General features: G+C 41.6%; 1 protein-coding gene across 4 annotated transcripts in view; it reads right to left on the bottom strand.

The window, feature by feature from the left end:
• DYNC1I1 (dynein cytoplasmic 1 intermediate chain 1) overlaps positions 1-13,444 on the bottom strand; it is a 279,310-nt gene that overhangs the window by 225,575 nt on the left and 40,291 nt on the right. For all 4 annotated transcript variants that reach the window (XM_021689493.2, XM_021689495.2, XM_021689496.2 and 1 more), the window contains one exon: positions 9,104-9,219. In XM_021689493.2, the coding sequence (XP_021545168.1) occupies positions 9,104-9,219 (116 nt within the window). The remainder of the gene's footprint in view (positions 1-9,103; positions 9,220-13,444) is intronic.

The following is a 13,444-nucleotide window of genomic DNA, read 5'->3' as shown; positions in this document are numbered from 1 at the left end:
AAAATTTCTATACATCTAGTGGTCTGATAAACTTGAAAGTATATGGCAGATACACTGTTTATCTAATATGGAGAGTCATAATGCTGGGTGGGCCAGAAAGGCCACCATGCACATTTTCATTCCATTTGGCAGGTGACTCAAAAGGCTTCTACCTTTAAGTGACTATACAGCTTAGAAATTATGGTCCCACTGATTCAATGACACCCAGAGTACCTGTGGTAAATCAGACAAATAGCTCTAAAAGGGAATCATGGAAGAGGTCTTTAGATTTGAGAGCAATGGTGGCAAGAATGTAGGCTATATAGGAACTCAGTGGCCTTGACTCAGTGCTTGGGCTATTGCCCAACCAGAGATCAACCTCAACACTCAATATTGGACCATATCTTGAAAGAATAATCAGCAAGATCGATCACTTTCATCTTTTTCTATCATGGAGAGAGGAATCAACACCTTTTCACTAGGATAACAATTTATTCTGAATTTTCCCCCTGCTTCTCATGCTTCCCTTAGGTAGTGACCAGCAAAGTCACAGACATACTGAAAACTATGTATTGTCAGTTTGGGCTGTCTCCTTAATAATTAGCTTCTCTTGGTTTCTGCCTGTCCTCTGAGTGTACTTTTTCAATCTTCATGTTGATTCTGTGAGTTACAGAATTATCCTTTCATTCAAGTTCTTTCCTGCTTAAATTAACTACAGTTTCCAGTGTTTAGAATTAGGAATTCAGGAGCACCTCCCCCACCTCCTACCCTTTGACCTACTCTTATTTCTTCCATTACCTGGGTCATTAGGCAGACAGTTGCTGTTAATCTTTGAGCTAAGTCAAGTCATCCATCCATTCCCACACCAAATATTAAGCACTATGCCAGGCACTAATGGTACACAGAATTAATGTGCCTGTGGCCAGGGATGAGGACCTATGAGAAGGTATGGCTGAAGGATCTAGGGAAATGGATTTGTAAATGGATCTGGGAGAAGCAGTTAGTGATCTATGATTACATATTTACTTGATATCAAGTCTGTAATTTGGGTATTAGTGATTTTCTCAGTGAAATGTACTTAGATCACGTACCTACCATGTGTGAACCTTGGAGTCAGATTTAAAAAAAATCTCAGAACTGCTTTTGTGTTCTTAATACGAGCTTCCAGGCCCAGAGCCTTAGTTGAACCTCATTATTCATCTTCCTGCTATGAAGAGGCTCTTTAGGCTACCTTAAGGTTGTATGGAATACTAAAGGGATGGATCCATCATAACAGCTTTCAAAGGACACTGTTTTTATTCCATACAACATCTTTTACTTCTGAACTCCATCAGTACATTAACGCTTGATCTAGAGAATATGATATGTTGGTTAATTAAGTGGTTAACTGATGTTTCAACAAAGTTACCAGACCATCTTCCTAAGGTATAACATTTTATTTTCCAGTATGGTACTGTGATGAAGATATAATCTCATTTCGAGCCTAAAGTTCACATGATGCTCTAGGGCCATTTTTCTGAATGTCCACCCTCCCTCTATAAAACTACAGATTACAGAAGTGTAGGAAATAAGACAGTGTCCACTGGTACCAAGTTTTGCTCTGCATTTCATCTTTTTTATTGAATTCTGGTTTTATTTTTAGTTGTCATTTAGCACCCTTCTGTTTTCATTGGAAGGAATATTTTGGATAAATGAATTTATTTGACTGTACTATCTATGGCACTCTCCCTAGGTGCTTAAAAAAAATAAGTTAACTTTTAGCATGAGGCTTCTGCTTTGAAATATCAAAACTGGCCAGCATCTAAGCCAGGATCTATTTCAATGTGTAATTTAAACCAAGAGCTAAACCATCAAAGCTCTCCTGACCAACAGCTATAAAGAAGGTTCAGAGATAGGGAAAATTATCTTTTTTTTTTTTTTAACCAGAACATTTGTCTATTCAATATAAATAATATCTAAAAAATAAATTCTGAAGTGTCTGCATTTCTAAAATAGCCCATCTTTTTTTTTCCAAGAGATCTGCCAAGATGATACAAGGTTAATATTGTTAAAAAAAAAAAAATGAATGTCCTAGAAGAGGATCCCTCAACCGCTGACCTTGTTAACAATGGGCCTGAAGGGCGCCTGGGTGGCTCAGTTGGTTAAGCGACCGCTTTCGGCTCAGGTCATGATCCTGGAGTCCCTGGATCGAGTCCCGCATCGGGCTCCCTGCTTCTCCCTCTGACCCTCCCTCCTCTCATGTGCTCTCTCTCTCTCATTCTCTCTGTCTCAAATAAATAAATAAAATCTTTAAAAAAAAAAAAAACAAAAAACAAAAACAATGGGCCTGAAGCCTCTACAGTTAGTTCTGAAAGAGGATTAACACTTTAATCAAATGTCAAAGCGGAAATGGTAGGCATAGTTCAAGGAAGCAAAACATGGCAGATGTCAGTATCTTTCTGGAACAGTGTCTGTTCTTGTCTACAGAACAGAAACGAAAAATAAGGCCAGTGTGTGTCATCTTCACTGGGGATTTTTAATTTGCATCCAGATGCCACCATGGCTTGTCTCCAAATACCTGGCTGTTCTTTAAATAGTAAGTTTAGAGAACGAGTGTAAGGTCCAGGAACCCGGGAGCCAGGTAAAGAGCTTGAGTCAAGATTATACCACCAAAGCCTGTGTTTTCCCAACTTACCTCTAGGAGTTTCCGGATTGGCTTCCACTAGGAAATTATAACCCTAAGAACTGCCTGGTTTCATGTTAAGGTTTCAAATAAATATTTCCACCTAGAGTCTCTGGAAAATGACTTTATTTGGCAATTCTGTATCAAAGAGTTATGCTCTTGGGGGCCACCAAGGTGTAAGAAGATCTAGAACTCAACCATACGCGGTTTAGAATTCAAGCCTTGATCATTTTCTCTAATCACTTCACACAGAAGGGTGGGGAAAAAAAGGGAGAGGGAAGCAGCATGGGCATAGATAACAAACAAGGAGGTCATACACAGTCTTTACCAGTCCTTCGTACAGCACGAAGATAGGGTGGAAGGAGTGGACATCCCATTATCTGAGCTCTAGACTATGAAGGGAGAACCCAGGGGAGTTCTCATAACTGTCTCCATGATGACAGAATGAGGCTTATTTGTGAACTTGCCCTGCTTGGAATACAACTTTGCTTCTGTGCCACCATCTAACACCTGCTTGGACATAGCTGATCTCACAAAAGGGAGGAAAATCTAGGATGCCATCGTGCCCCTGGAGGAGTTCTCTACAAATCAGGGGGTGTCTCCTCTCCCAAGTGCCTCTGGCCAGCCATGGTGAAGTGAAGACCAGGCTGGCTTTGTGGGTCTCAGCTTCTCAATCTGTGAAATGATGGTCCATGGTAGACATGAGCTGTCCGATACAGGAGCCCTTAACCCTGTGTGGCTATTGAGCACTTGAGATGTGCCTAATGTAACCAGGGAACTGCACTTGTACTTTTATTTAACTTTAAAGACTGATATTTGATTCCATCATTGAAAAGCTTTTAAATAGGGGCGCCTGGGTGGCTCAGTCGTTAAGCGTCTGCCTTCGGCTCAGGTCGTGATCCCAGGGTCCTGGGATCGAGCCCCGCATCGGGCTCCTGGCTCAGCGGGGAGCCTGCTTCTCCCTCTGCCTCTGCTCCTCCCCCCTGCTCATTCTCTCCCCCTGCCAAAATAAATAAATAAAGTCTTAAAAAAACAGAAAGAAAATTTAGTGTCTGAAATTGGGATATGCCCTAAGTGTAAAATACAAACCAGATTTTGAAGACTTAATATAAAAAAACGTGTAATATCTCACTGATAATTTTTATATGGACTACATATTTTTGTTTTGATAATGTTTAACATACTGAGTTAAATAAAACAAATTATTAAGATTAATGATGGCTTATTATGTTTCTTTTTATTAAGATTTTATTTATTTATTTGTTAGAGAGTGTGCGCACAGGGAGGGGCAGATAGAGAAGCACACTCTCCCCTGAGCAGGGAGCTGGACATGGGGCTTGACCCTGGGATCATGACCTGAGCTGAAGGCACCGCTTAACTGACTGAGCCACCTAGGCCTCCCTAAGTCATTATGTTTTGTTTTTTTTTTAATTAACATATAATGTATTGTTTCAGGGGTACAGGTCTGTGATTCATCAGTCTTACACAATTCACAGCACTCACCATAGCACATACCCTCCCCAATGTCCATCACCCAGCCACCCCATCCCTCCCACCCCCCCCCCACTCCAGCAACCCTTAGATTGTTTCATGAGATTAAGAGTCTCTTATGGTTTGTCTCCCTCTCTGGTTTTGTCTTGTTTCCTTTTTTTCCTCTCTTCCCCTATGATCCTCTGCTTTGGTTTTCAAATTCCACATATCAGTGAGATCATATGATAATGGTCTTTCTCTGATTGACTTATTTCACTTAGCATAATACCCTCTGGTTCCATCCACGTCTTTGCAAATGGCAAGATTTCATGGCTGCATAGATTTTATGGCTGCATAATATTCCATTATATATAAATGCACCACACTTCTTTATCCATTCATCTGTCGATGGACATCTGGGCTCTTTCCATAGTTTGGCTATTGTGGACACTGTGGCTATGAACATTGGGGTGCAGGTGCCCCTTCAGATTACTAAATTAAGCAAGGGTAAAAATAAACTATTGGGGCTTCATCAAGATAAAAAGCTTTTGCACAGCAAAGGAAACAGTCAACAAAACCAAAAGACAACCGACAGAATGGGAGAAGATATTTGCAAATGACGTATCAGATAAAGGGCTAGTATCCAAAATCTATAAAGAACTCATCAAACTCAACACCCAAAGAACAAAGAATCTAATCAAGAAATGGGCAGAAGACATGAACTGACATTTTTGCAAAGAAGACATCCACATGGCCAACAAACATGAAAAAGTGCTCAACATCAGTCGGCATCAGGGAAATACAAATCAAAACCTCAATGAGATACCACCTCACAGCAGTCAGAATGGCTAAAATTAACAAGTCAGGAAACGACAGATGTTGACAGGGATGCAGAGAAAGGGGAACCCTCCTACACTGTTGGTGGGAATGCAAGCTGGTGCAGCCACTCTGGAAAACGGTATGGAGGTTCCTCAAAAAGTTGAGGAATTGCACTACTGGGTATTTACCCCAAAGATACAAATGTAGGGATCCATTCATTATGTTTCTATTGAACAATGCTAGACTAGACTACTCTAGGCAACTCTCCTACACTTACAGCTTTTGGATTTAGTATATGCTGGAGAGGATGGGAAGCCAAAGTAGAAATTCTCCTCAACCAATCAAGAAATTTTTTTTTTTTTTTAAGTGCAAAGGTGAAACAAGAGCCTTCCTAAGCCACCTTCCCACACACCTCTTCTAAACTTCAAGTACCTAAGTAGTGTCTTCGCACAGTAAAAACTTGGTGACTGCTTTGTTCTGTCCTCGCCAACCCAGGTGATTTTCACCTTCAGTTCTCACAACTGTGCCATGTTTATGGGTAGTTAATGCCCACGTTCATGGGAGTGAAATTAGAGGCCTGGCTGAAATGGAAACACTGAACTCCCCTTCCCGCACAATCTCACTCTCAGGACTTTTCCTTAAAAAACCCATACAACCAATGTAGCCTTAATACATAGATCATACTCCCTCCCCACTGAAGTCCAGTGAATATTTTCTCTTCCTTCTTTCTTATTCCTCCAGCATCATGGCATTCTTCATTTCTTCCATTGATATTGAACCCTTTCTTTGAACCAGGCACCATGTTGGGCATGGAAGGGAAGGACACACAGCCTGCCCAAATGTATGCCAAGGCAGACATTTAGGTAATCATTAAACACGAAGTAATAAAGGGGGAAATGGACTATGCCCACAGTAGGAGCGACGCCTACAAGAAACGGAATTACTGAGGAGCTAATCCTTGACTGTCCCTTCCTCCTTTGACTTCCCAAAGGAAGGCAGACAGGAGAGAGGGCATTCCGGGCTGGGAGACAGTATGTGCAAGTGTATGGAAGCCGACGCTATGTGGCACTGTGGGCAACGAAAGCAGGTCTTTCTTGGGCATAAGAAACAAGGCATGGGAGGGAAGTAGGGGAAGGGGGGAGCCAACATGAAGCCATTCAGTTCCCATTTATAAGATATGAAGAGGAGAGGAAGATCAGAGAGCACTTCAAAACTATCAACAGGTTGTATACATTTTTTCCTCCTCCCTCCAGAGTGGCTTACGCATTACCAGCAAGTTAAGAAATTCTCATTCTCCCAGGGCTCATTACAGAACTACGAGCTTCAAAGATATCTGTGGCATCATCTTCATCATTCAACAGCATTTATTGGGCGCCTTGTATGAGCCAGTCATTTACCCACTATAATAAGGATACAGAAGACTGGCTCCTAACTAATCTCAGGAGGTCACGGGCAGTCCAGGGTGTATTAATAACAGGCAAGGCAGAGGTAGTCTGGCAGGGAAGCATAATTTTTTCCTTTCTTACTATATGGGAATAAAAAACATGTGTTTAAAATGTTTTGGGGGTAGAGATATCCTGCTTCCCAAATCAGGGTATCCTATTCTCAGCCTTATTTCTCTGTAACTGATGACTTTTAAATTCGTATTGAAAAAACAGTATTCATAGGGACTTCAGTCCTCAATCTTCCTGGTTTAAATCGTTCTCTGGAGTGTTTCTCATAACAGGTCACTACGATCACAAGTTAAGAGAATGTTCATTATAGTACATAGTGGAGAAAAGAGACTTAAGCTTCATTTTAAAGAGTAAAGTGGTAACATGGCAAAAACTGAATGCATTGGAACTCCATTGGATACAGAACACATCGATGCTCTGAGATCACTCATTTGAATATTGTTACATTTCCTGTAGTCACAATATCACTTAAAAAACAGCATTCCTCCATATGCTATGGGCAGTAATATGCTATGGATCTTACATACACCACATCCAAGAGCCTCACTGTGTCATAAAATCCAGTAGTTCATCATTTCCTGCCTCTGAATTGGCTCAAGCCCCAAATCAGAAGCCAACCCAAACCTGCCACACAGTGGATTCCCGCTGCCAACCGCCTGCTATGCCCCCTAGTTCTCCCTCCGCCAGGTCCCCTCACATAGCAGGTGAAAGGCGAGCACCGGGCACCACTGTCAGCCAGGCAGCTGGGCGACCACGGGCAGCCAAGACTCGAAGAAGCATCTGTGGCGAGACGACAACTTGCTGAACCTCAGTCTAAAGTTCTGCCCGCCTGGACCCATCAGGCGTTGTTTAATGTCCTAGAGCTACAGTAGCTAGCTTTGAGTTCAGATCTGGATTGTGGAATTTGAACCATCGAAACACCCATCACCACAAAAAACCTCTATGAATCTTGTTAACAAAACAGGAAGAATTTCTGCCAATGGCTGAGAAATAAATTCCTTCTTTCCTGCTGCTTGGACCACAGCATAATGAGGGTGCCCAAGTGCTCTCTGCAGTAATAAAACAGAATGCCCAGGCTTTTTCTTTTGATGTGTTCCACTTTAAAAGTTGAGAGTCGATGCCTTTTCATCGTTAATTTATCTTCCCTTGTAAATATGTCCGTACCCCTTCCAATACCTGAAGTCTACATATTTTCAAAATAGAATTCACTCCTTCTCCTATTTCACTTGTATAACTTTATGTTATGGGTCAGATTTTCGGCTAAATAAACATACCTCAGGCTACAGCTCTGCAAATACCTCTGGCAGCAAATTAACTCAAACAAATGTTTTGGTTGGGTGGTGAGGTTGTTTTTTAATAATCTTTCTGATCTGCCTGGAGGTCCAAGGATAGGCTAGGTGAACTCCCAAAGGCTTTTCTAACTTTGTATTTTCTGCCACATTAATATGCAGTTCTTGAAGTCTGTTGCAGTGACTGGTTTAAAATTTCACCACCAGAGGGTGCTACTTGTTTGCTTCTAATAATCATTTCACTATCAGATTTGAAAGATCGAAGCCCTGTCACCAAAGACTTGTCCCCGCAGCAGCTAGCATTACCCAGGAAAGGTTTCCAGAAGATCTGTAGGGAGTGCTCTACTTCAAGGCACCAGATTTCACTTTGCTTTGGATATTATGTGTTTGGAACCCAAACTGAAAATCTCTGTAGCTTGCACAAACCAAACTGCACTAATACATATATTCGCTGTAAACCAAGCAAGGCATTTGAATCATTTTTCATTCTCTTGGCTTCTGTTCAGTATTTACTACATAACAGCCATGAACCCAGAACTCTCCCATCCTCTTCACCACACCAAACCATAAAATACCATAAAGTAAAAAGAGAATTTGCTTGGCTATACCGATAATGCTATTTTCCAAGGATGCAACCTCCTCTTACCCTAAGTATATACCTCTCCCTCTTCTGCTTGCGTGTGATTCCTTATTTCTAGGGAACATTTTATCAGCTTCAATTTCTCTTAGTGTATTTTTTGATTGACTGGGATGTGCATGTGAATTTTCCACCTGATGTTTTCCGGTATGCATGAAGAAGCATGGAGATTTTAACCGATTTTAAGTTTTAAATGGTGATAAACTCTAATGTGTTGTCATCTGAATGGCAAAGTTAATCAGGGGTCAGCAAAGTGTTTCTATAAGGTGCCAGATTATAGTAAAGATTCTTGGCTGTGTGAGCTGTGAGTGCTCTGTCATAGCTTCTCGACCCTTCCATTACAGCAAGAAAGGAGCCACACAGACTATAGACACCAATGATTGGGTGTGGTTGTATTCCAAAACACTCGATTTTGAGGAACAGGTGGTGTGCTACTGTTTGCTGACTCCTGAAAATGATGACTCGTAATGTATGCACTGTTCTTACTGATAAAATTCAGAAAAATTTCTAGTATGTCACCCTGTGATGATTTTTCCCCTTCATACAGTTCTGACAAAGTATCACCTAAGTAATCCATTTTAAAGTTCACGGGTCCTTTGGAGGAGTACCACTGGGCTCCCTGTCCAGAGCTTTCAAAATCTGGGCCAAGGGAGCCTTAGACTTTCAGCGCGTCATTATGTTTATGTCCTGGGAAGATCTGCTATGGTAAGATATAAAATCAATAAGAAGGATAGGACCCACTGGCAATTTCTCCTAGAGATAATATGGAAAGCAAACAGAAGACATAGTTTACCTTCAGACTGATGTGTAGCTAGAGGAGTCTGGGTCTCCTTGGAGTAGGACACGACTTCCCTGGGCAGGAAATCCACTTGGGTAACCTTCGACACGCCCAGCCTGTGCAATCTCCGCCTGTAAGTAACAAAGGACAAACGTTTAAAGAGGGAAGGCATTCCTTGCAGAAGAGCTAACAGTAATAACACACAGGACCAACACAAATCCCAGGCTGTAACTTCTCAGGGCGAGGGGCTGGACCATAAACTAGGACCGGCCTTGGGCTGGCAGCTGGGACATGTGGCTTTCTGGCCCACTTTGGCCCTAATTTGCTGGTGAGGTCACGTAGGTCCCTCATGCTGACCCTCAGCCTTTCTTCCTGTAAAACAAAGTCTTGGTCTGGCTCAGAGGAGATCCCTTCCATTCGCAGCACCTTTGATTTCACTTGATTTAAATTTATAAAGGGAATTTTCATTGGTAATACGAGGTCCTAGCTTCTTACATGTGATAGACAAAGAAAAAGTAATGATTGTCAAATCAGAAGAAAAGAAAGATGATTTCTTAGTGGAGTAACATGTTTGCCATGATAGTATTGAGAAGATCATGCGAAGAGGGGAGTGGAACACTTCTCAGTTCTCCAGGAAGGAAATAACACAGATCAGCAGGTGAATTTGTTTAAAGACATGGCTGTAGCATAGATGAATGAAGAGGATGCTGGGCTAAGAGCAATAAAGGTTTAGCCTGGAATTCCCCAAGTAACTATGACCATGTGAAAAATCATTTCTGAGTATTTATGTCACACTTCAAGTCTTTTCAGATGTCTTTGACATCTATCATGTAATCTATCCTCACGACACCTCTGTGAGGCATAGGGGAAGACATTATCACCACCTCCGTTATAGATGAGGAAAATGAAATGCGGCTTAAGAGACATGTGCAAGTATATACAACTCATAAATGGTAGAACGAGGGCTAAAATACTGTTGGCCTGAGTCATGGTCCAGTGCCTTTTCCACCAAGCCAACTCCTACCTAGGGTTCTTAATGGTGATTTCTGAGCTACTGCAAAAATCTAAAGTACCTCTCACGTCACCCAGGAAACATACAAATATCATGGAGATGGCAGAGTCTAGTGGCTAAGCACATAGACTCTAGCCCCCCACTTCCAGGCTGTGTGTGTGATCTTTTTTTTTTTTTTTTTAAAGATTTTATTTATTTATTTGACAGAGACACAGTGAGAGAGGAGCACAGGCAGGGGGAGTGGGAGAGGGAGAAGCAGGCTCCCCACAGAGCAGGGAGCCCGATGTGGGGTCGATCCAGGACCCTGGGATCATGACCTGAGCCGAAGGCAGACGCTTAACGACTGAGCCACCCAGGCGCCCCCCATGTGTGTGTGATCTTGAACAAGGTACCTAACCTCTCTGTGCCTCAGTTTCATCATCTGTAAAATGGAGATATTACTAGAACTTGCTATTAGGATTGTTATGATAATGTATATGTACTACATGCATATAATGCATATACTACATATGTATTATGTGTATATATGTGCATAATTTACACACATATCTTAAAACAATTTCTGGAACATTATATTTTAACAAATTGATTTAGTATTAGCAGGGGACATATTCTACCATGTTTCTTAAAAATTTCTAGGCATAGAGAGGGAGAGAGTGTGTGTGTGTGTCTGAGGGAAAGAGGGAAAGGTGAAATAAACACACAGCTCGATAGCTCATACAGGGAATCCCAGCTACATTCCCTAGCTCTCTATGAACTGTAGAAGCACATTTCATTCATATTATTGGTTTTAATTATTACTAGCAGATGGCACAGACTCATTGTACTTTTAGTTCTAGTAGTAATAATAAAATGAAAGACAATGCATGTCACAGCTAGAAATTTCCACATACGATTTCCCAGGCATTCTAGGAAAACAAAATTTTCTTCTTCTCTGTGAGTTACTCAAACAACTGAGGTGCTATCTAAGATGTGCACAGAGCAGATACAAACAAAGAAACGCGGGTTTAGGGGATAAGCCTGCTTGGCCATCTCTGACGTCTCAACAAGCGCCACGCAGGCCTGGGCCTCATGGACCTCATTCACTCCAAAGTCTGGGCCCCCAAGGAGGGTCAGGCTGGGTTCCCTGCACTCCAGGCAGCCTCCTCACACAGAATTAGCAGAAAACATAGAAACATGCTAGAAACAAAGTTGCCAAACAAGGTAAAAGGCTCAAAGTTTCAAAGTAAGAAATTCAGGGATTAGTTTAACATCAAAGAATGTTTTCTTTCCTGAAATGGGTCTTGAAGCAGGTGAAAAAGAAAGCATGGATAGACACCCCAGGACTCGTTGGGGTGCTACCTCTCCTGCTGTTTCATAGCCCAGAGCAGCTTTCTGAAGTCCCAAGGGGTCAGGCTCCGTCACTCAAGTGAAGAGATGGAAAAGAAACATGTGCTGGTATTACATCCCCACCATTTCAATTTTTTAAAAAAATATTTTATTTAAGAGAGAGCAAGCGAGTGAGCGAGCAGGGGTGGTGGTGGGGTGGGGAGTACAGAGGAAGAGGGAGAGAATCTCCAGCAGACTCCATGCTGAACGCAGAGCCCAATGCGGGGCTCAATCCCACGACCCTGAGATCATGACCTGAGCTGAAACCAAGAGTCACACGCTTAACCGACTGAGCCACCCAGGTGCCCCATTTGATCCCACCATTTCCAATGGGGTCACCCCCAGCATGAAGAGATCATCCTGGATCCTAGACTTCTATGGGCATCTGTGTGAGGCACTAAAAGGTACCTACGCCTGCAGGCAGGGATTCCAGGGCTTCTACCTAACGGGACATAAGCTGTAGGCCTATCTTGTTAGGTAACCAGCAGCAGGCACTGGAAATAGGAAGCTGACATGTAACTTGATAATCCACCATGGCAAATCAAAACCAGCTGGTAAGACAGTATGGCATAATGGTTAAGTTATGTACTCATTGAGAAACGAATTTCAGTTCAAAACTATGCTTGGTTACTTACCAGCTGAAAGGTAGGTAAAAGCTTTGGATAAGTGACAAACCCTACTAAGCCTCAAGCTTCTTATCTGTAAAACAGGTACATATCATTGAGTGGTTGTGAAGAGTGAATGAAGTTAATATTTGTAAAAGCACTTACTTTTGTGCCTGGCACATAGTAAGCAGCTCCTGGCCTAAGCATCTCTACTCCTAATTTATCTTTTTGACTGATTATCATAACGTTTATATTTGTTTTAAAAAACCAGAGAAAACAGATTTATAAGTGCCCTAAATTAAAAATTCTTTAAGATAGATTTGGAGATTATCTCTGTCAAGGAGACATAAGAATCACACTACTAATTTCTTTGTATGGGCACATGTATAGTTTTGGTTGGTTGGAAGACTCTATTTGCTTTTCCTTTAACTGAAAGTATTATCACCCTGAAACTTCTCTGCTTTCAAAACCTATCTTGTATAAATAAGCTTATCTCACTAAACAAAGTATTTTCTTTTCTCAATAGTTATCGAAAAGTTTCAACCAGTCCCACACTGACACTGTTTGTGAGCTCCCACCTCCACCCAAACTGTCAAGAGATAAAAGCCTAGCTGTGATCACGTGATTCTCCCAATGTGTCCATCAGCTGATACACTGATACACTTGTGGGTGACTTGGTCTCAGATTTTAAAGCAATCCCTTATAACACTTCTTGCAGGGTAATTGATAGATTACTATATCTTTCCATGCAGTCTCCAGATTGATTAAGCTGCAATTATATCAAATGCCTTTATTCTTTGTGGCTTTTGCTGTTGCTTTAGTAACTGTGTAGTTATAATACATATAAACAGTTTTCATATATTATCTTATTTTATCCTCAGTACAACTTTATATCATATTCCGATTTTACACCTGAGAAAACTGAGGTTCAGTGGTGTGAAGTCATTTGCTCAAAATCACAAAGGTAGTAAGTGACAGGCTCAGGTCTTGGCTCCATCAAACATCAACTCCAAGGACCATGTTCGTAGAAACTGTTCTCTGTTGATCTTGTCCTCCTATTTTTTTCCTAGTGCCTTATGAGCATCGCCTTATGAGGCGCATTCTTAAAACCTAATATAGTGGCAGGCCAAGCACATGTGATCATTTTATAAGCATGAGAAAGGATTCCTGAGACACAGCCAGGCCTGAAGTATTAGGACATAATAGGGTAGTGTTTGCAAGGTGAGTACCACACAGCTGTTCCCGGTCCTCGCTGGTTCAGAAAGACTGGCCAGGAGGTTGCACCCTTCCACAGCAAAGACCTTCCTCTTAGATGTGTTCTCGGAGTCCTCAATTCTTTTTTTTTTTTTTAATTTTATTATGTTATGTTAA

This window comes from Neomonachus schauinslandi, chromosome 12 (genome assembly GCF_002201575.2).
Source record: "Neomonachus schauinslandi chromosome 12, ASM220157v2, whole genome shotgun sequence".
NCBI classification, from domain to species: Eukaryota; Metazoa; Chordata; class Mammalia; order Carnivora; family Phocidae; genus Neomonachus; species Neomonachus schauinslandi.
This window is presented reverse-complemented; position numbering and strand designations above follow the sequence as displayed.